This window comes from Cervus elaphus, chromosome 19, assembly GCF_910594005.1.
Source record: "Cervus elaphus chromosome 19, mCerEla1.1, whole genome shotgun sequence".
NCBI lineage: Eukaryota > Metazoa > Chordata > Mammalia > Artiodactyla > Cervidae > Cervus > Cervus elaphus.
Window position 1 is genome coordinate 52,172,832 of NC_057833.1, and position 26,682 is coordinate 52,199,513.

The 26,682-nt window shown below is 37.1% G+C and overlaps 1 protein-coding gene across 1 annotated transcript in view; it reads right to left on the reverse strand.

Moving 5' to 3' along the window:
• LOC122675632 (solute carrier family 15 member 2) overlaps window positions 1-26,407 on the reverse strand; it is a 37,726-nt gene extending 11,319 nt beyond the window's left edge. Inside the window, exons 1-16 of the mRNA XM_043874602.1 lie at window positions 26,260-26,407; window positions 24,292-24,379; window positions 23,353-23,494; window positions 17,337-17,429; window positions 16,110-16,209; window positions 13,963-14,053; window positions 13,607-13,684; window positions 8,070-8,152; window positions 7,570-7,656; window positions 7,308-7,397; window positions 7,171-7,215; window positions 5,862-5,894; window positions 5,054-5,142; window positions 3,652-3,733; window positions 1,264-1,398; window positions 182-346 (exon numbers count right to left, since the gene is read on the reverse strand). Coding sequence (XP_043730537.1) covers window positions 182-346; window positions 1,264-1,398; window positions 3,652-3,733; window positions 5,054-5,142; window positions 5,862-5,894; window positions 7,171-7,215; window positions 7,308-7,397; window positions 7,570-7,656; window positions 8,070-8,152; window positions 13,607-13,684; window positions 13,963-14,053; window positions 16,110-16,209; window positions 17,337-17,429; window positions 23,353-23,494; window positions 24,292-24,379; window positions 26,260-26,364 — 1,506 coding nt within the window. The 5' untranslated portion in view covers window positions 26,365-26,407. The remainder of the gene's footprint in view (window positions 1-181; window positions 347-1,263; window positions 1,399-3,651; window positions 3,734-5,053; window positions 5,143-5,861; window positions 5,895-7,170; window positions 7,216-7,307; window positions 7,398-7,569; window positions 7,657-8,069; window positions 8,153-13,606; window positions 13,685-13,962; window positions 14,054-16,109; window positions 16,210-17,336; window positions 17,430-23,352; window positions 23,495-24,291; window positions 24,380-26,259) is intronic.
• Between the last annotated feature and the right edge of the window lie 275 nt (window positions 26,408-26,682).

The window sequence follows — 26,682 nt, forward strand, 5'->3', positions numbered from 1 at the left end:
AATCAGTTACCAGTGACTAGAAGGAAGTGATAATCATAAAATTTGATCATAAAATCAAATCATAAAATCATATCATAATCAAATCATAAAATTTGATCATCAGATATATCCTTGGTAAGATATTGATGAGCCAGTCATCATACTCTAAGATAATTTGGAAATTAGCCCATTCCTCACTTACCATCATGCTAGAAATACTTTCACCATCTTCTCGAATGATGAGGGTGTACCATATTTTCTCCTCCACAGAATGCTCAGTGTAGACAGACACATTGTGATATTTCAATTGGAAGTGGAAATTCTGGCTTTTTGTCTTCAAGTGGAGTTTGGAATAGTGTGGCATATTCTGGAGAATGAAGAGCCTGTTACATTCATCTTCTACCCCACCTTGAACACTGAGTCTCATAGTAAACCAGGGCAGTTGACCTCATCAAATATTTTCAACATTACTCTTTAACTTCATAATTCCATTTCTGGGAAGATACCATAGGATAAATTATAGGCACGAATAAAGATTTATGAGTAAGGATGTTCATTACAGGATTACTTATAATAATTAAAATACTGATAAGGAAATATTTTACTAAACTGTAATATTTCCACAGAATGGAATATTATGTATCCATTAACACCACATACTCAAAGTTTATCTAAGGACACAGGAAAATGCTTTTCATGCAGTTTATCTTAAGAAAAATTCAAAGTCAATACAGCATATAGTGTTTCAACACTTTTAAAAAATCTGTTTATTCATTTATACAAAACTGCTATCTATAATTAATCTGTGTGATGGATTTATAGGTGAATTTTATATCTGTTGACACATTCCCCAATTTTCAATAATAAACATATTTTATTAAAGTATTTTTAAATGAATATTTCAGAATATGTATAATATAGTAGTGAAAATATGCAAGCCAAACTCTTCCACAGGGTGTGTGTAGGAAGCAGTTTGAAATGCTAAAACAAATTACCACCTATTGAGAGCTTACAATGTCTCAGACATTATGCTAAGCACTTTACACATAATATTTATCCTTACAACAGCTTATGACATAAAAATTACTGCCATTTTACAGATGATAAAACTGAGGCTTAGAGATACAAATAACTTGTTAAAGGTCTTATAACTACAGAGTGGCAGAACCAGGAATTGGATTGGGGCACTTCGACTCAACAAATGCATGCTATAAACCACTGTATTATGCTGCTGCCTTGGCACATAATCTGAATGTTTCTAACTCACTTAAGTCCATACGTCACCTGAAAAGATTTGATGGACTCTGCCAACAGAGTATTATTTTCATCGCCGAGCACTGTTACCTTCACCTCATCATCTGCCAGATTTAAGACTTGTAGGAAAATCTCTTGGGAATCTGGCTGGTGTGGGGCCATTTCCTTAGGACAGAGAACACATGTTAGAATTACCAACAAATCACCCTTGAGATACAATGAGATCATATACTGCAGTACTATCTTGATAGCCAAGTTTATCTAGTCAAGAGGATACAGTTTTCTACCTCTAAAGAGCATTTGGCTTTGAAAATTCTGAAGGCAGTTTGGAGCAGGAATCTCCACCTCACTGTAGTAAGCACTGATCAGAGCAGTTCAGTCGCTTAGTCATGTCTGACTCTTTGCAACCCCATGAACTGTAGCACGCCAGTTTCCCTGTCCATCACCACCTCCTGAAGCTTGCTCAAACTCATGTCCATCGAGTCAGTGATGCCATCCAACCTTCTCATCCGCTGTTGTCCCCTTCTCCTGTTTCAGACTTTCCCAGCATCAGGGTCTTTTCCAATGAATCAGTTCTTTGCAGCAGGTGGCCAAAGTATTGGAGTTTCAGCTTCAGAATCAGTCCTTCCAATGAATATTCAAGATTGATTTCCTTTAGGATTGACTGGTTTGTCTCTTTGCAGCCCAAAGGACTCTTAAGAGTTTTCTCCAACACCACAGTTCAAAAGCATCAGTTCTTTGACACTCAGCTTTCTTTCTGGTCCAACTCTCACATACATACATGACTACTGGAAAAACCATAGTTTTGATTAGATATACCTTTGTTGGCAAAGTAATGTCTCTGCTTTTTAGTATGCTATCTAGATTTGTCATAGCTTTTCTTCCAAGGAGCAATCATCTTTTAATTTCATCATTGCAGTCAACATCTGCAGTGATTTTGGAGCCCAAGAAAATAAGATCTCTCACTGTTTCCCCATCTATTTGCCATGTAGTGATGGGACTGGATGCCATGATCTTAGTTTTCTGAATGTTGAGTTTTAAGGCAGCTTTTCCACTCTCCTCTTTCATCAAAAAGCTCTTTAGTTCCTCTTCACTTTCTGCCATAAGGGTGGTGTCATCTGCATATCTGAGGTTATTGATATTTCTCCCGGCAATCTTGATTCCAGCTTGTGCTTCATCCAGCCTGGCATTTCACATGATGTACTATACAGCCTTGATGTACTCCTTTCCTGATTTGGAACCAGTCCACTGTTCAATGTCCAGTTCTAACTGTGGCTTCTCTTGATCTGCATATAGATTTATCTGGAGGCAGGTAAGGTGATCTGGTACTCCTATCTCTTGAAGAATTTTCCACAGTTTGTTGTGATCCACACAGTCAAAGACTTTGGCATAGTCAATAAAGCAGAAATAGATGGTTTTCTAGAACTCTCATGCTTTTTCAATGATCCAACCAATGTTGGCAATTTGATCTCTGGTTCCTCTGCCTTTTCTAAATCCAGCTTGAACATCTGGAAGTTCTCAGTTCATGTACTATTGAAGCCTGGCTTGGATAATTTTGAGCATTACTTTACTAGCATGTGAGATGAGTGCAATTGTGCAGTAGTTTGAGCATTCTTTAGCATTGCCTTTCTTTGGGATTGGAATGAAAACTGACCTTTTCCAGTCCTGTGGCCACTGCTGAGTTTTCCAAATTTGCTGGCATCTTGAGTGCAGCACTTTCACAGCATCATCTCTTAGGTTTTTGAAATAGCTCAACTGGAATTCCATCGCCCCCACTAGCTTCGCTTGTAGTGATGCTTCCTAAGGCCCACTTGACTTCACATTCCAGGATGTCTGGCTCTAGGTGAGTGATCACACCATCGTGGTTATCAGGGTCATGAAGATTTTTTTTCTGTATGGCTCCTCTGTGTATTTTTGCCACCTCTTCTTAATATCTTCTGCTTCTGTAGTCTTTCCCTTCTCCAGGGGATCTTCCCAACTCAGAATTGAACCCACGTCTCCTGCATAGCAGGTGGTTTCTTTATCAACTGAGCTATCAGGGAATCCCCCGTAAGCACTGATGCCAAGTAACAAATTCCATTCTTTTTGACTTGGCTGTGGCCCCATACATCATTCCCCAATAGTGACTATTCAATCTGCTAAAAGGTATCTGAGTGTTTGGTAAGGTATCAAAGAGATGATTATATATCTTGGATACTGGTGTTTGGAAATTCCTACATCATTCAGGTGGGAGGTGGACTTTATTTTACACTGCTGCTCTACTCTTTTATCTACTCATTTGCTACAAATACTTATTATGCACCTTCTGTAAAACAGCTACTATGGTAGGGCCCAGTGAATCAAGATTGAACAAGTCAGAAAAATGAACAAAATAGATATGATCCTGCCCTCATGGAGCTTAAGATTTACTGTACTCACATTAATTTTTATCTCTACAGCAGCAGCAACTGCAAAAGCCAGGCATGCTAGGATCATGCCAACAGCCATTTTCCTAAGTGATCTGTAGAGGAAACAGGGGCAATTATACCTAAACTGTAGGTACTAAAGAATAAAATCTAAACCTCCTAAGCTTACCTAATTTGTTCTCAATTACTTTCAAAGTATTTGTTAGTACTCCCCTTCATATATCCTTCTTTTTACCTTTACTTGAGTCACACTGAACTGTTCTTTGTAACACATCATTTTTTCCACCTTTATTTATGATGGTTTTTCTATCTATTATATCATAATAGCAAAAATAATAGTAACACAGCCAGAATTATTGAACTTTTACCATATACCAGTTACTATATATTATTACCTTCTTTTCCTCTTCTTTATAAGTTTTTCTTGACGCTGGCCACTCTCTTCGATCTCTGCATTTCCGGGCACTTTGTTTCCCTTCTTAGGCTTAACATCTTAACATAACTCATCTTGTGCAATAACCTCGCATATTTTCTAGCTCCCTTACTAAAGAATAAAGTCCTTAGGAGCAAGATTTGTGCTTTTACAAAGCACTTGGTGCTCAATGAATGAGTAAATGGCAAAAAGTTATTTGAATATATAAAATGATTATCAAAAGGAAATTGCTATTAAATCAGAAATTGTAGATGACTTAACACCCTCCTCTGTCAAACTTTACAAAGAATAACACTTCTATTTAGAAAGGGGGAAAACAGTTTCTATCTCCACTCTTATGAGGTCCTTCATTTGTTTCATAGGGACAGTAAGAGATTTAAAGGGATTAGTTAATCATCAAAGACTTTGGACTTCTTTGAAGAGGCAACTTTTAAGTACAAAGCAACAAGTTGGTTTAGGAGACTAATCACATACTTTTGACTTTCCATGAAGTGTACTGCTAACTTTTCAACATCACATATGTAAGTCTGCACTAATGATTTGGACTCTCTAAGTTAAGAATTAATTAGATCTAATTCCCATCCTGTAGTATTAATAGGCATTTAATCTAATATAGATAAACAGTAGCAGAAAGATGATAAACCAAAATAAATCATTACTGAGCAGAAAAGATACTGACTCTTTATCAAACTGGGCAAATTCTGAGTCAGTTTGGAGTAACATAGGCGTAGTGAACACTTGTGTGCATGTATGCTAAGTTGCTTCAGTCATGTCTGACTCTTTGCAACCCCGTGGATTGTAGCCCATTGGGCTCCTATGTCCATGGGGTTCTCCAAGCAAGAATACTGGAGTGGGTTGCCATGCCCTCTTTGAGGGGATCTTCCTGGCCCAGGGATCGAACCCATGTCCCTTATTTCTCCTACATTGGCAGGCAGATTCTTTACCACTAGCGCCACCTGGGAAGTTCATAGTGAGCACTTACGTGAAGTTAATGCCACACTTAGAGACCAGACGATAAATGACAAGGTCAAACAATGGAATGAAGACAAGAACCAAAAAGGGATTTAGCACCTGTAAAACGATGGTAAAAAGAATTAGTTACACGTGTTCTATCATGAGTGTGAGCATGTGCTTTCATTTGCATGTGTGCATACTCTTTCACATCCAAACAAACTTTCATCATACAATGTACGGAGTGATTCTGCATCTTTCAGTCCCTTTACACCCAAGACTGTATTACCCCTGCATAGCACGTTAGCTTCCAAATATCCCAAGGAACCAGTTTCACTCTGCACCGGTTTTTTTGTCAATTAATTAGGAGTTCTTCCCTCCCATTTGCTCTAATCTTATCCAGTTTCACAACCAAGGGAAAAATGTCACGGTCAGGAGAAAGGAAGGAGAGAAGAAGGAATTGGGGACTGTTGAACAAAACAAAGAGTTAAAAATAACTGGAAGTCACCAATAAACAGGGCTTCTGAATTCATTGCTCACACAACAAAGCGTTACACTTCCTTTGACAACATGATACTTGATGAGGAAAAAAAAATCCAACGCTTACACTTTCCCTGTGAGTTCAAAACTCCCTGGAGTTTTTGCATTAGCTACTTGCTTAAGAGAAGATATGAAAGAGAATTGTGAGGCTTAGAGAGAATATTTTCATCGCTATGTTTAGCCCTCCCCAGCATAGAAGGAAAAAACCCATCAAATTATGGTTGGTAATCCTCCTACTACATATAAAGTTATAGATAAGGGAAAAAATAAGTACCCAAGAATATAGAGAAGTCTCCTACCTGCATCTGATCAGGCTGAAGCACAAAGAAACCCTGAAACATAATAACAAATCACATTAAGATATTGGCATAAAGACAAAAAAAGCCTAGATCAACAATCTTGATAATTAGCAGGTTAGAAGCATAAGATAATATCCATCAGGTCTTTGGTTCAGGACCACTATTATCCTTGTAAGGGTATGTGGGCGAATAGGCTGGAATGGCTTAGACCATGGCTCCTGAATGCAGATGGGCCTAAGGGAGAACCTTATTTTCTGTGCACTATGCTTTTTTGAACTTGAGAGAGAATAGAGTCAGTGTGTTTTTATTAATCTCAGTAACTGTAGTCGTGGCGGTAAAGATGTGAAGGACAAAAAGGTATGATGGTTAGGATAAAGTCTCCCATCGACACACAGTGTTTTTAAAGTTTGACCCTTCAGAGGGTCAAAAGGAAGACAACCATGGTAAATCCTGGACAGCCAGAAGAAGGAAAAAGATGAAATTATATTAGGCAAGCTCCAAACAGATTGGCTGATAAAATCCTGGCATCATTCCACCCTGCCTTCTCCACAAGTGAGATGGCAGGAGAGCATACAATAATCTAGGCAGCAGGAATAAATGAGAGAAGAGTTTGTCAATGAATGAAAATTTTAAAGAGAAAATTATGTTTAAAATTTTTCCATTATTTCTGTATCCATGAACAAAATATCCCACCTCTGGATCCCTGCTGTGAACCCTGCCTGAGAGGTTGGGCCAATTGTGTTGTGGCAGCAATCTGTTGTGCCCTGGGGTGCCTGAGGGTGGTGGTTTGGTTGCTAAGTCATGTCCGACTCTTGCGAGTCCATGGACTGTAGCCTGCCGGGCTCCTCTGTCCATGGAATTCTCCAGGAAAGAATACTGGATTGGGTGCCCATTTCCTTCTGCAGGGGAGCTTCCTGACCCAGGAATCAAACCCAGGTCTCCTACATTGAAGGCAGATTCTTTACTGACTGAGCTAAGAGGGGAGCTTTGGTGGGGCATAGTTGGAAGGAAACATCCATTCCCCAGGCTTCATTTGCTCCCTATCCACTCCCTATCACTATCCACTCCCTATCACTTCATTTGCTATTGTCTCAGTGCTTCCTGTATACACTGAAACCTTTCCATCCTTACCTTTCTGATTTTCAAGGATAAGATTCTGTCTTTAAGACTCACTTTGCCTACCCAGTAACTTCATGCTAAAGGTATAATCTTATGTCACTTTTTAGGCAAAAAACACAAAAAAATTTTTCCTTAGTGTGGATTAAAAAGAAAATGATAGACTTCTCTGGAAAAAATCTCTTCTACTCACCAAATTCCCATTCATCCTGGTGGCTTGCAAGGTCCATCGTGAGCCCTACGGCAAACAGATGCTATTAGAGGAAGCCCTTTTCTTTTGAGAGAGAAGGGGCTGGAAAAAGAGGTAGTTTTCAAAAGAACTATTCTTACCTGCTGATCCAAAAGTGCCCAGAACATGGGCAATGGAATATAAAGGAACAGTACCCTGGTCAGTGCCTTCACATCCATAATGAGCTGCTTCTGCAAAGAGGAGGAAGAAGGAATAGGCTGAATTGGCAGTTAAGGATTTCTTGCTTGGAGTAGAAATGGCCCAGAACAGTAAGAGAGGAGGTCAAATACAGCAGGAGGGAATCAGTTTGGTTATTAGGAAAAACTCTATGGAGGCATCAGATGTTTCTGCAGTTCAACTTACTGGGTATTTCTCAGCTGCCCAGTCCAGCCAGTGCTCTTGCTTGGGATTGTCCCCAGAATGGTTCTTGAAACGGCTGGAAATGGCAAACTAGGACAGAACATAGATATCAGAAGAGAGGAAAAAAACAAACAAAAAACCCATCCCCTGCTTTCTCCATTTCACTATAACTTCCCTTAGACACACATACTCTTGAGTGACTTAATCTTACCTTTTGATTTCATCACACATTGAATTTCAGAATATTTGAAATATAATTTCAACATATATGACTACATTTCAGAAAACTTTTGCCAGTTTTTTTAAATGATTATATTATTTTTAGCTTAAAGGTTAAATAGAGGCATCGAGTGATGTTTGATCAATCCCACTTTCCAAATGTCACAGAAGCAGCACAGAGGTCACTGAGAAAAGTGTATACCCATATTTGAAGGCCTATAGGCTCAGAACAGCATTTCTTTTCTTGTGATTGAAAAAGGCAGGCAAACAATTCATGAACTTACCCAGATACATTTGACCACTTGATTCAGTATGTTTCCTTCAGGAGGTGGTTTTCTGTATAGTTTACTTCCCATTGCAAACACAACTGCAGTAGATAAACAAAGTTCTTAGCTTCTCATTTAGCACATTTAGTTGTCAACATGAAGGGACACACTGTTGAAATGTAGGAATGATTGACACATCTCATAAAGGGTGGAAACTGACTGATGTTCCCTGACTTTGGAGTCATAAAAACTATGGGAGCAATAGAAAAATAAAATGGTCAATGTGTAGACTTTCCTGTAATCACAGAAATGAAAGTCATCTCTGAATTCTCCATCTTTTCTATCTCATCTCTACATCTATATATTATCAACTTTCACTGATCCTATACCTTCAGTGTGTCTCTTGCCTGTCCCCTCTTTGCATCACCAGGGCTATGACTTGTATAGGACCTCACAACTTCTACCCTGTATTTTCAAAATGGTCACCAAGTAGTTTCTTAATCCTTGTTCATTTCTCCTTATCTGCTGCCAAATTAAAATCTTGTTTCCAAGACCTACCTATAAGCCCTAACTCCTGAAATGGAGTTTCCCAAATTCATTATTATCCTGATGGTTATTATTACCATTAATGATCTCTTGGAGGTTTATTTTTATATGTAAAGTGTCAAGCATTTTACATAATAGTACTGATTTAACCTGAAAAGGATTTTACACATAAAAAAATCAAGGATTAAGGAGTTAAGCAAGTTGTACAAGATTGCACAGATCGAAATTGCCAGAAACTACACTCTTTTTCATTATTTATTTTTGATATCACTAAACTTTGTTTCATATAATCTTTTAAATGATATGAAAATAAATTGTATTAAAATATAAGAAGAACAAGTAAATAATAGATGTATAACTTAATGAATTTTTACAAGTGAACACACCCATGTAACTAAGACCAGATAAAGAAACATATTCTAGATCCCAGTGTTCCCTTCCAGCACTGACACCCCCACACTCAACCCACCTCTGCTAAGTTATGCCTCTTTCAATTCCTTTTTACAGCTTGGTGGTAAGATCAGAAACTACCTTCTTGAACTGAGGCCTGTCTACTCCATAAAGTACCTCATTCATTGATTCTTGCATCACACACTTTGCCTGACACTACTGAGAATAAAGATAAAAAAGACGTGACCCCTATCTGCAACAGAGTTCCCCACAACCAACTGCTTCCCACTTTTCCTTTCATTACTCTGTATTGGCACTGTATCTTCTAACCATTATTTATTATCCCTAAAACAATTCTTCTCTGTTTTATTTCTGTTCTTGAGCTCATTCTCTCTCAATGCATATCTTTATCTTTTAACTACATCTCTGCAGTTATCTGTAGGTGAATCTAATTTTCTTATTTTTACTTCATTTTCCACATACCAGCAATGAGATATTACTTTTACAATTATAAAATAGTAGGTTTTTTTCCCCAAGTGTATTAAATTTAACTAAAATTTGTGGAAACCTCCATTTTGGTACCATCTCCAATATACTCTCCTCTTCAATGGATTTTCCAGCTCCAGCAAGATGTCCCTCTAGCAGCTCCTCTACCAAAAATGCCTTCTTCAGTGACCAGTAGCAATCTCCAATATCCTTACATCCAGAACTCCTGAATTACCTTACTTTTCTCTAGCTTAACTTTCTACTTTCTCCATTCTTCTCTGTCAGGTTCACTCCACCACTTTTTCTTTATTATCCTCTGAGTTTCTCCCAAACTTCTCCAAATAGCATGCTTTACTACTTATTATGGCCTTCTTATTGTTGATTAAAAAAAATGTTCAGATAAAGAATGCTAATCCTGAGAGACAAGTGGGTAGATAAAAAAGGTATCTGGACAAGCAGAAAATTTTGGATGGGAAATAGACAGCTCTTGAAACTAATAATGATCCTAGAAAGGGGCTGAAATTCTTATGAATTCTGGTCTAAAATGTGACAATGGGGTGCTATAAAGAAGGTCAGGTGATCAACTTGACAAGGTCACACTTAAATTTGAAGGCCACTCAACTGAAGAAGATGGGTAGGGACCTTGAATTTCTCTAACATCTACTTCCACTAGTAGACATTGTTGCCTCTTACTTCACAAAGAAAATAGAAAGCTTCAAATGAAAACTCCCTCAACTCCTGCCACCAAATCTATTAATATTTGTATCATACCCATCCCCTCTTCTCTCCAGTTACATGAAGGTAATGTTCCTCCTCTTGTGTAAATACAATTCTACCATGTTTGCTTTCATATTGATTATACTGTCTTACCTTACATCTTCAACATCTTTCTTTACTGGAGTGTTCCTAATAATAATAAAGCATGCTTAATATCCTCTCCTGACTCCATGTCACCTTTTAGCTATAAATTCTTACTGTTTTCTCTTTCATTCATCTTATTCACTTCCCGGTCTGCTCTAATTATTCTTGAAACTCCACCAGTCTACCATAACTGATATCGTCAAATCAATGACTTTTGTGTCACCATATTTAATGGACATTTTTCACCCTTATCTTGCTTTCCCAGTCAGTAATATTTGTTACTCCGAATGATCCCCTTCCTGAAATCCTCTTGGTATCCAAGTAGAACTACTATCACTTTGGGCTTTCATTTTTAGTCTCATCTGTAGGCTTTCCCTTTGTTACCTGTCTTTTTTTGTTTGTTTAACTGCCAAATCCTTTACCTAATTCAGATACAAAATTTGAGTCAACATATTTTCATCTTAAAGGAAATACAATAACTTATAAGTAAATGCTGGCTTGTATAAAAGTATGCTTAACACTGATTTTTAATATTAATAATATAAATGCATCAAGACTTGACAATCTATATATTGGAGAAAATAATTACTATTAAGTTTTCATTACAATAAGACTCATTCCATACAAATTTGACACATTATTCTAAAGCTTTATGCCATGGAGATTGTCCCCTAAAGATATGATTGTGGCATTATTGAAATCACCCTGGTTCTCAAAATGCCACATTCTGTTTTCTACCTCTCCATTTGCAGTTTTTTTCCCTACCTGGAGAGCCCTTCCCCAACTTTTCTTTAGTGAATCTTTATTTGAATGGCTTCAGTGCAACTTAATTATTGCCTTTGCTGTACATCCTTGTAGATATCTTTATTTCTGCACTTATCACAGTTAAGAGAACTTAATCTTCCACCAGGACAACAAAATTCCTTGTAAATACTTACCATAACTTGTTTATTTCTGATGCCTGGTGCTTAGCTCATTTGTTTGTCTTTTAAATATTGGTATTCCTCAAGGTCCTATCCTTGTTCTCCTTTATCATACTCTTAGTCATTCCATCTATTTTCATGACTTAACTGCTATCCGTATACTAATAGCTCTGGCTCTATATCTATAACTCAGATATTTATTCTGGACTTTGAACTTGTATTTCCAAATAAATACAGATTTAAAAGTTTGGTACTCCCAATTAAATGTTCCAAAAACATCTAAATGTTACATGTACAAAACTAAATTCATTAGTATTGCCCCAAGTCTAGTCTCCCTTAGACCATACTCCTACTATCCACCCATTTGCTCAAGTCAGAATGCTGCATTCAGTACTGGCTTATCTTCTCTCTTACTTTCACATATCTAATCATATCAAGTTTGTCAGTTCTGTCAGGGCTGAAGAAGGTGAGCTAAGGTAGGCACTCATCTTGAGCACAAAATTTAAGGAAGTACCAAAAATTCAGTAATCAAGACAGAGTATCCTTTGTCTCACCCTTAATCCATTCTTTTTCCACATTACAGTCAGAAATACCACTGAAAAATAAACATCTAACAATCATTCCTTTATTTAAAACTCTTTTGAAGGTCCCTACTATTCTTCTGATAAAGTTCTAATTCCTTAATAAATTAAAAGTCTTTCATTATTTGGTTTCTGTCTGTTTCTCCTCTTTATCCTCTGTTCCTTCAAGGCCTTCAAATATGTCATACTATTTCTCAACCCTTTGTCTTATAGATACCATATTTCTGTTTCACTTTCAATCTCTTTGATTAACTGCTGTTAATGCTTTAGGTCTTACCTTCCCTATCATTTCTTTAGGCAAAGCTTTTCTGAGACTCAAAATCTTAGGTATCCCTCTGTGTTCTTAAAGCTTCCTCTGTATTTCTCTAGTTGTGACAGTGATGATACTATATTAAAAGATCCTGTTTACTTGTCTGTCTCCCTCTTCCTGCTGGACCAAATAAATCCTTTGAAAGCATGAATTCTGTAGCTACCTAATTCACCAACATGGTCCCAGTACCTAGCACAGAATCTGACACATTAAATGTTCATTAAATAGATGTTTGTTGAATGAATTAATGAGTGAAAAACTCAAATAAATTAAATTATAGTGAAAAATCAGAGAATTGATTTATTAGTACCCAGAAAACTGAAATAACTAATGATGACAGCTAACACTTGTTTAACATTTGACATTCAGTTAACATTTCATAATTTGTAAACATTTCAAAAGCATCTCTTTTGATCTTCATAATTACTCTGAAATGTAAATAATATTGTGCGATGATCCAGAGAAAAAGACATAATACTAATCAGGAAAACTAGGAATATATTTGGCTTTGAAGAGAGAAAGAAGCAGAATGTATTATCACTGGGCCCTAGACTAACACATAAATTTCCTTGGAATTGGAATTGCAACTTGCCTGAGTAATATTACTAGCCCCCCAACTCTATTTGAAAATAATCAGAACAGTGAGCCTCGGGCTCTTTATCCTTAATTGGGCCCTTTATGTGTTTGAACTGGATATCCTCCAGGGGGGTGTCACCCAAAGGCTCAGTGTGAGAACAGGTTTCCAGGTCAATGATTACAAACAATCATGTCCAAGTTTCCCCTTAGACTGTGTAAACTAAGCAACACATATATTCCTCTTCCTCTTCCATTGCTGGTTTCTCAGTGGTAAAGAGAATGCCATTTGATCTAAGTTGCATCAGTTTTCCCCTGCTTATCCAACTTCTCTTATTCTCTTTGCTCAGGAGCAAACTTCTTGGAAGCATTGCAGAGCAGGGCAGAAACAGCTGACCCTAGAAGCTTTAAAAGGCCCCAAGAATTTTTAAGTCTTCCAGTGACCAGATAGTTATCAGATGAAATAGGCTGGTTCAAGAGGAAGGATTATTTTCTTTGCTTCACTATATATTGCAATGTAGATCAGTACATCTCAACTGTGACTACAGTTAGAATCAACTAGATACTTAAAAAATTTTAGATGCCAAGGCTGTATCCCACAGAGATCCTGATTTAATTGGTCCTACATGGCATCCAAGGATCAGTCTTTTTAAAACTCTCAGGAAACTTATTAGTTACATAACCATGGGCACTATTTTTTTTTTTTAGGCTTCTAACTTTATTCAGTTAATTTATCTACAATGTCTAGGGAAAACTCCTACAATAACACTTACCTAATAGGTTTGTGTGAGGACTGAATAAACTAGTTTGTGTACAGTGCTTACTCATGCTTTCCATGTGGGAGGCATCAGTGGTTATTAGTTTCCTTTGCCCCACTGCACTTACCAAGAGCTATCAGCATAAGCAATCCTGGAACTCCAAAAGCCAATGCATAGCAGTCCTTCCCAAAACACTGTACATCTCCTACAGGAAAAAACCAAACCAAATTAATCCTGAATCTTAAGTTTTTGATGTTCTGTTCTATAAACTCAGGTTTTTGAGGTCACAGACATAGCCATCCTCTTTCCTCCCATCACCTAATCCATAATCCTTCTTTTGGGCCAGACAAATCAAGATTAAAAGAAATTCGCTCAGATTTTCAAACTCATATAAAAGGAGAAGATGGACAGTAAGAAGCCTTGAATGGATTTCTGGCTGGGCAGAGTAAAGCTTATACAGAGGCCCTTAGAAAAGATCCCAACCTCTCAGCATGGGTGTGACAAATGTAGAAATCAAGCTCCCTGCATTGATGGAGAGGTAGAAGACTGAGAAGTATCTAGTCCGTTCCTCTGCCTGAAAAAAAAAAAAAAAGTCAAAACAGGACAAATCATCAGTTCAATGTACCTCCTTGGTCCACCCCGCCACCTCTTCAGACTAATTAAGAGGTACATACACAGATTCAAATACTGCCTCCATAGTATGTGAATGTCATATTAGATATTTTAACACATATCTTGTTGACCCCAAATAAACATTTCTCTTTCACATCCTAGTACAATCATCTTTAACATTTTTTTACCCTTTTATATTGGCAAAAATTATCATCTTGTATACTTTGTCTATGTACTGTGTCCTATACGTGTTTATTCTGGTATTAGTCTCTGTATTAAATGTCTGTGTCTTTCAGTAGGTTGAGAGTTCCTTTAGGGCAGAAAAAAAATCTTATTATTTTCTGTAATCCTCACAAGCATCACTAGCATAGCACCTGTTTTATATTATACTCAGTAAATGTTTATTAACTGAATTAAGTTAGTGAATGAGTGACTGAGTTAAATAATAGATTTTGTGGAATGTGTGGTAGGAATAGAACTAGAATATGGAACAGTTGAGTAAATTGTTGATCAAACAGAATAATTTACCTAATGCTCATGGGAAGTCGGCCAGAGACTATTAAAGAAAGTCTGTGGGCTGGGCAGTGGCCAGTGGAAACTTGGAAGTGGGTTTGTCCTATTACTGAAATATCTTTGTGGAACACTTACAAAATGAAGCAGCTTTCAAATAAAGTTGCTGATACTTTATTCTTTATGCATGTCTGTGCTTCATTCTGACTCCCCTGACACATCAGCACAATCTCCACTTTCCATTTATGGTGTGTTCTGCTTCCTCTTCTGGTCCCCCTTTAAACCTGCTCCATTCATCTATGTGTAGAATTCATTGTGCATAGAATCCCACTTGCCAGAGGTTGGTGATTTCTCTAAGGTTAGCAAGCAATTACAATCTACGAACCCTTGGGTAGATAAAGAATATAAACTAACCCACATGGTCTGAAAGGTTAGCGAAATTCAGGAAGATATGATACAGGGAAAGAACAGAGAGTAAAAAACAAACATGATAAATGAAACATGATAAATAGCTATAGAAGAGGGAATAATACATGAAGACAGTCAAAAAGGAAAACTGAGAGGTAAAAAGAGGAAGCTAGAAATGTTGGTTGATCTAAGAATATTTTCCTTGCCTAGTTGTCACTGCTTCCTTAACAGGTATGTTTTTACCTTTATTCATACTGCCCCCCCCCCCGCCCCCGCCATGGACAGTGGAGAGTGTCTAGGAAAAGAAGGAATGATCATCAAGACAGGATCATCCAAAAAAATTCATTCTGTTTTATTCCAAATGGTCATTTTCTCCTTCATAGAATCCCAAAGCTAGAGATGCTTACATCATCTCCAAACTATTCATCACCTCCCATTCCCAAAGTGATGACCATGTATCTTCTTAAATACCTCAAGTGAGAGTGAACTCACTAATATTTGAGGTTTTTCCTTCCACCAAGTGAAAAGCTAACTTCCTATAGCTTTCTCTCATTGATCTTTGGATTAACTTCTGACATCCTCCCAATATCTATATAAAAGTAGTAACTCAGAAGGTAAAGAATCTGCCTGCAATGCAGGAGAACCAGGTTCAATCTCTGATTTGGGAAGATCCTCTGGAGAAAGAAATGGCAACCCACTCCAGTATTCTCGCCTGGAAAATCCCATGGACAGGGATGCGTGGCGTGCTGCAGCCCATAGGGTCGCAAAGAGTTGGACACGACTGAGTGACTAAACAACAAGCAACTTCCAGCATCTAGGGATAGTTATAACATTCTCTTTTAGGTCTTACCTTATCCAGTCTAAATATCTTCATTTCCATCCATTTTTCTTCCTAAGCTGCCTCTTTTTAGTCCATCTGTCACCCTGGTCATATTCCTTTGAAATGTTTCAGTTTTTCTCTTCATTAATGATCAGTATCCAGCACTGAACACTACTCAGATATGTTCTAACTACTGGATCACTTCAATCTTGGCAAATGGCTACCTGTCATTTAATGCCTGCTCTAATTCTTGAAAACACAGAAATGACAGAACTCTTACATGTTTTTCTTCAAATTGGTCTCCACCAAAAGCTGCCACACAGGGTTTGATACCTCCTGTCCCCAAAGCTATTAGACTCAGGCCAACCATTGACAGGACTCTGAAATGGAAAGGTGAGAGTACTAACCATACTGATACTAAACACAACTGTAGAAATGGAATATAGAGCTATAAGAGAAAAAATATGTGTACAAGGGCACGACCTCCTTCACATTTCTATATTGTCTCCTAGGAGAGACTCAGGAGCATTTACAATCTTCATAAACCTTGAGTTTCTGCCAGAAAGTATCATTACATGGGAAGATTTTGTCCCTGATAGTTTCATTTACCTCATGTGTACAATATATAGAAGCTGATACTCAAGGAACTCCAGAGTTAAGACTCTGTTCTCAATATCGTCATAGTCAAAGGGGCACGTCAATAGAAAGACCTTGTGAACCTTTATTCCACACATTGTTAGTAACCACAAAATAAAATCTTAAGTTAGTCGTAACTAATGGAAGAAATATCAGTGATTTCTGATAGGACAACAATAATAAGGTATCTAATATCCATTAAATCTCAAACAAAATTCTTAACTCACTGGAAAATACGTGTCTGGCCACATTATAAACACAAATGTATACAACCTGCTTCATGAACAAGTCTAATCCTCTCTGACTCAACCAACAAATGTCAGAACCTATCAAGATTCTCTGGCATCATAAACATCAATAACAACAAATTGGAATATATGGGACTACACATAAATGGAAATAATTCAAGCTTTGAATATGAATTCTACAATATACTATAAAGAAGTACCACACAAAAAAATAAAGAAGTACCACAAACATTTAAAAAAATTCTTAAAGTACAATGTGTGGATGGGTGAACATGTGAAGGAATATGGAGGGCATGAAGATTTTCATGTCTTCAAGCATATGTAGAGTTTCTGTGAAAAGGATGCTAACTGAGATTTCTATAAGTCCCCAAATATTTAATAAAAACAAATGAGCTCAGATAAAGCAGGAAAGAGTTCAACTAGTCAAATGTTTTTCCTTAACCAATTTGGTATAATAAAATAATAGGTTGTAAAATAAAAAGACATCTCTAGTAAGAAGACAGAGAAACATCTATAATGAATGCATGAAACATTTACCTGTCCAATGGAGGAAAGTGGTCCTTTTCCAATGAGGAGGTTCATGATTTACATGATATCTACATGATTTACATGATTTTACTCACGTGTGTAACATTTGTCCCCCCAGTATTGGTAAGGCACCCATGGACTTGATCACATGGCCAAGCACATACACCAAGGAGAGATAGATGATTGTCCTGTTGAGAAAGTTAAATCAGTCAGTCTACAAACAGAATTCAGAGATTTGGGCAATACAGACTCAGGGTTCATACTGTTCTCAGTGCCAGGATAAATGGAGCAGGAGGAGGAAGGGTTGGCCGAAGAAAGAATTATATGAGAAATGCAAATAGAAATACTAATGGTGAATGAAGCAAACAGACTAGAAAAAGGGACAGTAACTCTTCATCCTATAGCATTAGGGGCATTCTTTTCTCATGCTTTCTGTTTTTCCCTACCTACCCCACACAGAAAATCCTTGATCTTGCACAGATATATCATGAACAGGTTTGATCTGTAGTGAGAGATAATGTTTTAAGGAAGGAGAACCAGAAGAACAGGATATGTTTGACCTGAGGTTTTTTCCCAAGGAATGTCTTTGATTGTAGAACTCCATAAAGGTCGAGAAAGAATCACATAAACAGGAAAATAAGGGAACAAAGAACTTTCTTTAAACACAGTCACTGGGATAAAGAGGTAAAGGGTTTAATCTGAACACTTGGGTTGTTGTAATCCCCACCACGGTTTCCTCATGGACTATTTAGCAAGGGTAAGAAAGGAGCCATGGCCTTTGAACAGAATGTTCAGTGCTATATAGCTCATGCAGTTGATAGGGACTTATTGTTATGTTGTTTTTCTTTCTTTTTAACTTTTTATTTTATATTGGAGTATATTATATTGGAATATTTTATATTTTATATTGGAGTATAGCCAACTAACATTGTTTCAGGTACACAGCAAAGAAAGAGACTCAGCCATACATATACATGTATCCATTCCCCCCAAATGTTATTTGTTTTTCAAAAAAAGATCTCAATGATACCTAGTAAGTGTAAGAGTGAGGAATTCTAGTAGGAACCTACATTGAGATACACACACTGAAACATGGCCCGCTATCAAATACACAATGTGTATTATGTATATTGGGACACCAGAATTCTCTTTACATATAAGTAGAATATTACTACTAGAAGGAACCTTAGAAATTATATAGCTTACTTCTGCAAATTTAAAGTACCATGTGCTAAAGTGGAATACCAAAAAAAATGGAATGAAGATGGCAAAGAGAGGCTGAAGATGCCAGAAACCTCAGAATGTGAATTTCTCATTCTAAATGCCTAATATTCCTAGGTTGGATCAGCAGGGAAAGGATCTTAGAGGGTTTATAATGGGAAATAGGAGATAAGAAAAGGGAAGGGACAGGCTTTCCTAAAAGGCCTTGTAGTGTCTTCTGGAGAAAAGTTTTCTTCACCGGAATAAAAAGAATAAATAGAAAGAAACAGAATAAAAAGTGACTGAGAAAAGGACAGCTATTAAGAACACAAAATAGATGATATATGCTAAATCATCACTGAGAAAAAACAAAAGGAATCTAAGCTGGAGTGATAGTCTGTGTTGGGAGATCAGGGCAATATCAGATTGTTGGACTAAACAAATGATAGAAGTGTAATTGCCTCAAAAGAAAAACAAGCTACCTTCTAGGTGAAAGATTCAAGAAATTAGTCAGAAATATGAAGAATATAAGTGAGGAAGCTAACAGCAGAGAACTTTAACAGAAGGAGAGCGAAGTCAAGAGAAACTTGGAAACTCTGCATTTGAAATGCAGTTGTCATTGGGGATATTACAGTCCTAACCACAGGACACAGATCTGCTTCAGACAGACTTCAGTCTTCCATTTGCAAATGAGGAAAGTGAAATGCAGAGAAGTCAAAGGACATTTTTAAAGTGCCATGCTAATTAGGATTAGAATTAGGTCTAGAACTTCTTTCTTACAGACCGCATTCCTTCAGTTTTATGAACAAGTTAATGTGGAAAAAGGAAAGGGAAAAGAAAGAAGTTTTAAATTTTATTTCACCATAAGAATATCAAAAGCCAGAGACATTTTAAATTAGAGTTTAGGAACTGAGGAGTATGTGCAATAGGCAGAGACCTACTGTAAGAAAGGAAGAGACCTAGCATAAAGAGGGTCAGCTCTAACCAGACAAAAAAGATAGGGGGAAGGATATGCTACAGACCCAGTCAGATAAAGAGGAAGTGTAGAAAAGACATCCAAAAGTATATTTGGCAAAACATATTTAAGAGAGTGGCTTTTAGTGATTGCCATGATCAGGAGACCAGACTGACAGGCACAGGTCACAAGGTATAAACCAACACCAGGGACTATGACTAAAAATGTTATTCTCTCTTAAAAGCAATTTGGCATCAAAAATAGCATCTGAGCATGTAATTAACCTTCTCAGTAGATACTTATAGAAACAGTAAAAACCCAGTATCCATGTTTAAAAAATTGTTTTCCATTGTGTATCTACTGGCTACTCTCTCCTACATGTAGCCCTGAAGGAAGTTTCACCTCTCTCCTGACACAGTGAGTTCCTTGTACAAAAGTCAGGGGCCATGGGTGCCCATTTTCTCTTAACAAAGCTAGGATTCTGGGACTTCAAATAGAGGAAGTACCTTTAATATATGCTGTGTACTAAATTCAGAAAATTGTGGTTTGAAGGTATGAGCAATGTTTCTAATGTTACAGGAAATTTTTCATGCAGAAGCTAACTTCTGAAGAAAAGGAAAGGAGTTTGAAATACTTGTTTGTTCATGTTGTTGTCATCATTGTCTTTGGACATGTGAGCTCACCACACCCCCACACATCCCTAAAGAACAAGTTATTCGTGTTTTCTCCAACCCACTTTCCTCTGAAAGAGATACCTATTCATCCCTCAAAGAATTTTGTTATTTTAAAAGCAACCACAATACCCACAACAAAATAAAAGTCACACCTACCCTCAGTCTTCTGCCTATGTTCATCTGAGGATGAATATATTTATTAACTGAAATATTTTTTGTGGGCCTCCTATGCACCAGCCACTGTTTTAAGTGCTGTGCATAAAAAACTACAAATGAGGCTTTGTCTTCTGTTTAGAAGAAGATATTAGATTCATATACACATAGTTATTATAAGAGAGAATTTGTCATGTGAGGGTGAGAAATAGGGAGTTCAGAGCATATTAGATTAATTCTGGCTAGTGGTAAAAAGTAAGGGGCAAAGGATATTCTATTGCATTGGTGGCATGTGAACTGAGCCTTAAAGAGTTTGGATGTGGAAGGCTGGGGAAGAAAGAGATTTCATGAAGTAGAAACGATGCAAACAGACATAGAAAAGAGATGTTCCTGGCCATCATTAGGTAAATATTAGTATTTGGTTCATCTATTGGACATTCTTGAAAGGGAGCAAGTAAGACAATAAGAGCAGAAAGGTAAGTTGGATGGATTAGTAGACAACATGTTAGCAGAAATTTTGAGCAGAGTAGTAATGTGAATGGAGATTTCTTTTAGGAAAATTAATTTGACAGTAGTGCAAGGATTCAATTATGAACAAAGATCATGGGAAACAATGAAAACGTCACATGTGTCCATTACAATAGTCCAGTTCAGAGGCTAAAGACAACCAAAACTAGTGACTCAGTGTTGAGGTGGGAGGAATATGAGATAATATAGAAACAGAATTGGTAGAATTTAAAAACTGATTGGTTGTAGAAGTATAGGGTAGCTAGGAGAGAGGATAAGGTGGATTATCCAGGAGATGAATTCTAATGTGCAGTTACAGTGCACACTTGGGGCTTGAGTGATAGGTTAAGATTACAGAGTTTGAGGAGACATCAGCATATAGCTAAAATTGACACCACGGAACTTGCTAAGGGAAAATCTGGAGAAAGGGAAAAGGGTAAAAGGTATACACTGGGGAAATGCCTACATTCAGGAAAGAGTGAAGTAAACAAAAAGGAAAAAAAAAAGCCAAATTTGGAAGAATCCAAAAAAGTAAAAGAACCAGAAAATACAGTGTTAGAGAAGCCCAGGAAGTTTCAAGAATATAGGAGCAATAAACAGACTAAAATTCTCAACATGAATAAGAATTTACAAAAGATCACTCAATTTGATAGCTTCATTACCAGTGATCTTAGGGAGAGGAATTTCAATAGGATAAAAAGATGACTTATACTATTATTGCACTTACCATAATCTGTTTTGTACTAAAGCTAGTTGACCATGAGCAATGTGAAGCAGGTATTATGTCTTATCTGCTTATCCCTCACGGTTCTTTGGACAAACAGAAGCTGCTCAATAACATTTATTGAATTAAAATCGATGAAATTAAATTGAATCTAACTGGATTATACTGCACTGCATTATATTACTCTGCCCTAAGGAGTGATAATGAAGAGTAAGAAAGGAAGGCAACAAATATTAAGTGATTGTTTTAAAATTTTGCAGGTAGTGATAATAAGACAAAGAAGATAGAAAAAGAAAGGTTAATAATAATTTTTTTTGTTTACAGCCATAAGATATTTGCCATTATTTCTAGGACAAGACTATCTCTGAAGAAGAAATTGAAGGCAAGAGATGGAAATATTGAGGGTACAAAGATACTAACGAGAGTGACCTAGGTGATGGTGATATATATGTAAAAACTCATCCAGTTGTACACTTAAGCCTTTCAGATTTGTATACTTTAAGTTATACATCAATAAAAATAAATTCAAAATAATTAAAATTACCTCATGAAGGATTGAGATTGAGGGTACAAGGAGAGATGGCCAAATTTCCTCTGAAATAGTCAGGAAGCTATTGTTCACCAAATCCCAGAGCTATACTTCTTACAAGGCAGTCATTTTAAAAATAAATCAAAATACTATAAATATGAATCTTTTATTCTATAACTGAATGAAGACCATACCATGGCTTATGCTTTTTTCTGCATATAGTGCCATCCTTCTATCTGGATGGACTCGGCGACTACTACTACATAAGGAGCCCACATAGACCTCAGGCACCTGCCATCTCTCTCCCAAGTCAAGAAACTATTTAGTACTGTGTTATGGCTGTAGCACTACATTAGATGCTGAATAAATACTTTAGATAATGGATATATCTAGGCCAAAGTGAGATAGAAACCAGTGTTTACTGGAGGATTCCTTGGAACACTTGGTCTACAAGATACCCTGAAAAAATATTCCACAGTCAAACAAGTTTGGGAAATGCTACATGTCATAACCTTCTCTAGGTGATTTTATAATATTAATTAGCATGTTAAAGGCTATAAGAAATCATGCAGTAAAGATACCTTTTTAGCTTTATTCAGTCTAGCATTTTCCCAAACTTATTTGACTATGAGAGCTTTATGTTCCTACATAACATTCTTTAGATCCTATACAACAAATTTTCAACAGAATGCACTTTGAGAAATGCTAATTTAGACAATTCCATAGATGACAACTCCACAGAAAATACCTAAGTGGTTGATACCTGAGATCCATCTCTGTCCCATGAGAATGATGTTATAGATGACAACTATAACATTATCCCCAAACATCTCTTGGTGCTATTTTTAGGGACTTAAAAGATATTGAAATGAATAGACTATTAGTCTAACTCATGAAAATATTTATTATAGTTTTAAGAAAGAACCTACAGAAGGAGATTAGAAAAGAGAATCAGAGATAGTAAAAGAGCTGAAAAGAAAGGCTTATAAGAAGATACTAAAAGAGTTGAAATGACTCAGTCTGAAGGAGAGATGGATAGTATATAAAGTTACTACATTTAATTATATGTTTTCTTGTGGGTAGCCATCTTATCACCTGAGATCAGAACAAGAATTGGTTTTAAACTTCAGAACAGAAGATTAAAATTAGATACAAGAAAAAACCCCTCCTTACTGAAAAGGGTATAAAAATATTGGAAAAACTGATAATGAAGAGACAAAACCTTTCTATATTTCAGTCTGAGAGAGATTCTTATTTATCATGGATGACACAAGTATATTCTTGCTTGGAAGCAAGAGGCTTGAAGTGATAGTCTCTGCACGTTTAATCTGTGAAGCTTCTTGGAAATGTGACCTCCCATCATCCTTACTTGAATTTTCCCAACCATGAGTCAGCAATGGCTGCTCCCAGGATGGGAGTGAAGTAACAGAGGCTGCTGAAGGCATGGTACACAGATGTGGAAGTGTTTTCACTCCAATGCAGGAAATACAGGAAATACAGGGTCAGCACAGCTAAAGCAAAAAAAGAGAGACAAAACAAGGTAGATGCATTAAAATGATTTATGGAGTAAAAGAGCATTTGATAGGGTCTTTGCAGGTTATCTTGATCTTCAGCACTCCTATCAGTAGTAACTTCTGAGCAGCAAAAGTAGGGTCCCTCGGAGTTGTGAGGGTGAAAGAGGCTATGCTTAGTGTGTGTGTGTTAGTTACTCAGTCATGTCCAACTCTTTGTGACTCCATGGACTGAAGCCCATGAGGCTTCTCTGTCCATGGAATTCTCCAGGCAGGAATACTGGAATGGGTTGCCATTTCCTTCTCCAGCGTATCTTCCTGATCCAGGGATTGCACCATGGTCTCCGCATTGCAGGCAGATGCTTTATAGACTGAGCCACTGCAATATTCCTCCCTTCAGTCATCATGCACATAGCATCATTTAGGTCAATCTGAAAGATAACATGGCCTAATGTTATCTTTATCTAATATCTAATATTCCTTCCTTCTCCTTCCCAGCAGCAATATAATCCATAGACCTAAGGAACAAAAATTAAGAATGGAATGCTGATAATGAGTTTCTCTACTTATGTACTCATAGGCTGTGTTCTGGTTTCCACTACTCCTTTCTATTCTTTTCCTGTATGAGTTAGAAGGTGAAATCCCACCAGGCATTTTTTGGAAGTCTTCGCCAAAGGAAAGGACCAGCTAGATGAAGGTAAAATGTAGATAAGAGAAATAAATGCATATAAGACAGATTGTTACAAACATGGGGTGAGAAGAGTGGAGAAAAGTAGGACTGGGAGACACAAAATTACCTTTCATGCCATAATAGGAAAAGCGCTCACAGAATTCATTCACCACAATGAAGACAATACTCAGTGGATAGTTGGAGCCACAGATTTTCTAGGAAACAAAAAGACACTGGTTCAAGCATGAACAATATATCCATATTTAGACCATTATACTGTCTCACAACAGAAAAAACCATTTATGTCACCATGATAGGTCATGCGAAGCAATGGTCCCTACTCTTCATGAAACAGCCAGTATCCTACTAAAAGTGCTTGCATTGCTGATTTAGCAATCAAAGAAGCTATTCTAAATATTCCTTTGTCCCTCAAACATTTAATATGGAGCTGCTCAGGCATTTCTTGATATAGACACTAGGACCTGTTCATCTTCCCACAGGTACTTAATGGAAAGCCTGGGGCACCGGGCAAGAGAATAACCATCCTTTTTTCTAGGAACATAACAAAGAGTTGGCCTCTGGAACACTTTATGTCCAGGTAGTTACAGTCAAATGTCAGTACCCTGCTTAGCTCTACACTGTGGATTAACCTTTCTGTCCCCACTTGCCCCATTCACTGTGCTGGGAGGAATCCTAGCAATATGAAGGCTTCCTGCCAGGAACAGAGCCCAATACAGATTGTTAAAGATTAAGATGATTGATCACCTTAACCTTTGGCAGAGATTTCTTAAACCTTCTCAAATTAAATGTCCATTTGTTCTATGAAACAGATTCTATAATATTTTCATGCTAATCCTTTTGGGCATTAAAAGGACTATGCTATTTCATGCACTGTATCAGTTGGAATAAAAGGAATATCATGTTTTGCTACAAATCCCTCTCATTACAATAGCCCAACCAACATGAGAAAGGGATGGAGATACGTGGCCTTGGTTCAATCAAATCATGAGATTTTTTTATTACCTTTCCTTATTCATAAATAAGACATACATGCATTTTTGTAAGTAGCCTCAAATTATTTGGGACCAGAAGATATACAACTAAATAAATGATTGATAAATTAATGTGTTCATTTTTTTATCCACATAGATATATATGGATATATATAAACAACCCTCCAAAGTATTAATATGTATTAATGTACGATTTAAAAAAAAAAAAACTTTCTTAAAAAAAAAAAAAAAAAAAAACTTTCTTAAAAGACACAGTGAATAGTCTTCTTACCTTCCCGGCTCACAGCTTGAGAATTATATAGCCTGAAGTTTGGTTAACACGGCTTCTACTAGCTATGTAACACTGTCACTGACTGTGCTAACATACTGATCCAGGCCATGTCAATAAACCTGATTTTATACTTCAGTTTTGTTATTCCAAAGAAACTACCCACCTCTAGAATACTTCTTTGCTTGTTAAGAACTAAGAACTAAGTAAATACTGGCTAGTATTATTATACCCTCTCTACTTACAGGATTTTGATATGAGGATTAAAAAAGAATTGGGAAATGTTTGAACAAGTATTAATATATAAAGTAAAACATTATTACTTCCCTGTTTCCCTGTCCTTTCACCCACTATAAACTGAAACACAATAACAGAGACTAGATCTATTCTAAAACTTCTCTTGGTGTCCAGCATAGATTCTGTGTACAGGGGAAACTAAAGGCTGAAGTTTTGGAGGTTTTTTTGGTAAAGAAAGAACAATCACACACAGTTCTCCAGAAAGGAGTACTTGCCAAGTTTCCCTGGACATGCAAAGTGCTTTTTTTTCCACCCCAGAGAGATTCAGAATATACAATGAAATACAGCCAAGTCCTGGATACCCACTGAAGAACTCTGACCACCGCCTCCTGCTGCTTCCTCTCCTAAGTTGAAAGAAACTCCTGTTTAGATCTGGTTTACAGGTTCATTCTAACTCCAAGAGAGAAAAGTTTTTAATACTCTAATACAGCTCAGCCTGAAGCTCCAGGGGCCAAGGAGGAGAACCAATAGAGTAAGTCTGTTCCTGACAGAGGCAGAGATGAATCCCAGGACTCACCGGAGATGGCTGCTTTGGAAAGCTGGGGGGTCGAGGTGGTACCTCTTCAGTGGAGACAGGTAAAAAAAGAGTTTCCTTGGAATCATTTTTCTGGAAAGGATTCATGGCTGGCTCCTCTCTCTCTCTTCAAGCATTTGGCTTTGGTAGGCAGTTGGGACAGCTGCCAGGCTACTGTGAAAAGGGGGACTGGGAGGGGAAGAGGGGGTGGCTTCAGCAACTAGTTTTAACCCTGTGGGTGTCGGGCTTAAGCAGCTTCCTGCGAATCAGAAAGCTATATGAAAAAAAAAAAAACAAAACTATTGGGTCTCAGAGACTAGTTTAAAAGAATGTTCATGTAAAAGGTAAAGCACAGGGAAGTGAAATACTGTAAAATGCTGGAGAACTGCACATGAGTGAAAAGTAGTTAGAAATATAATGCCTAGA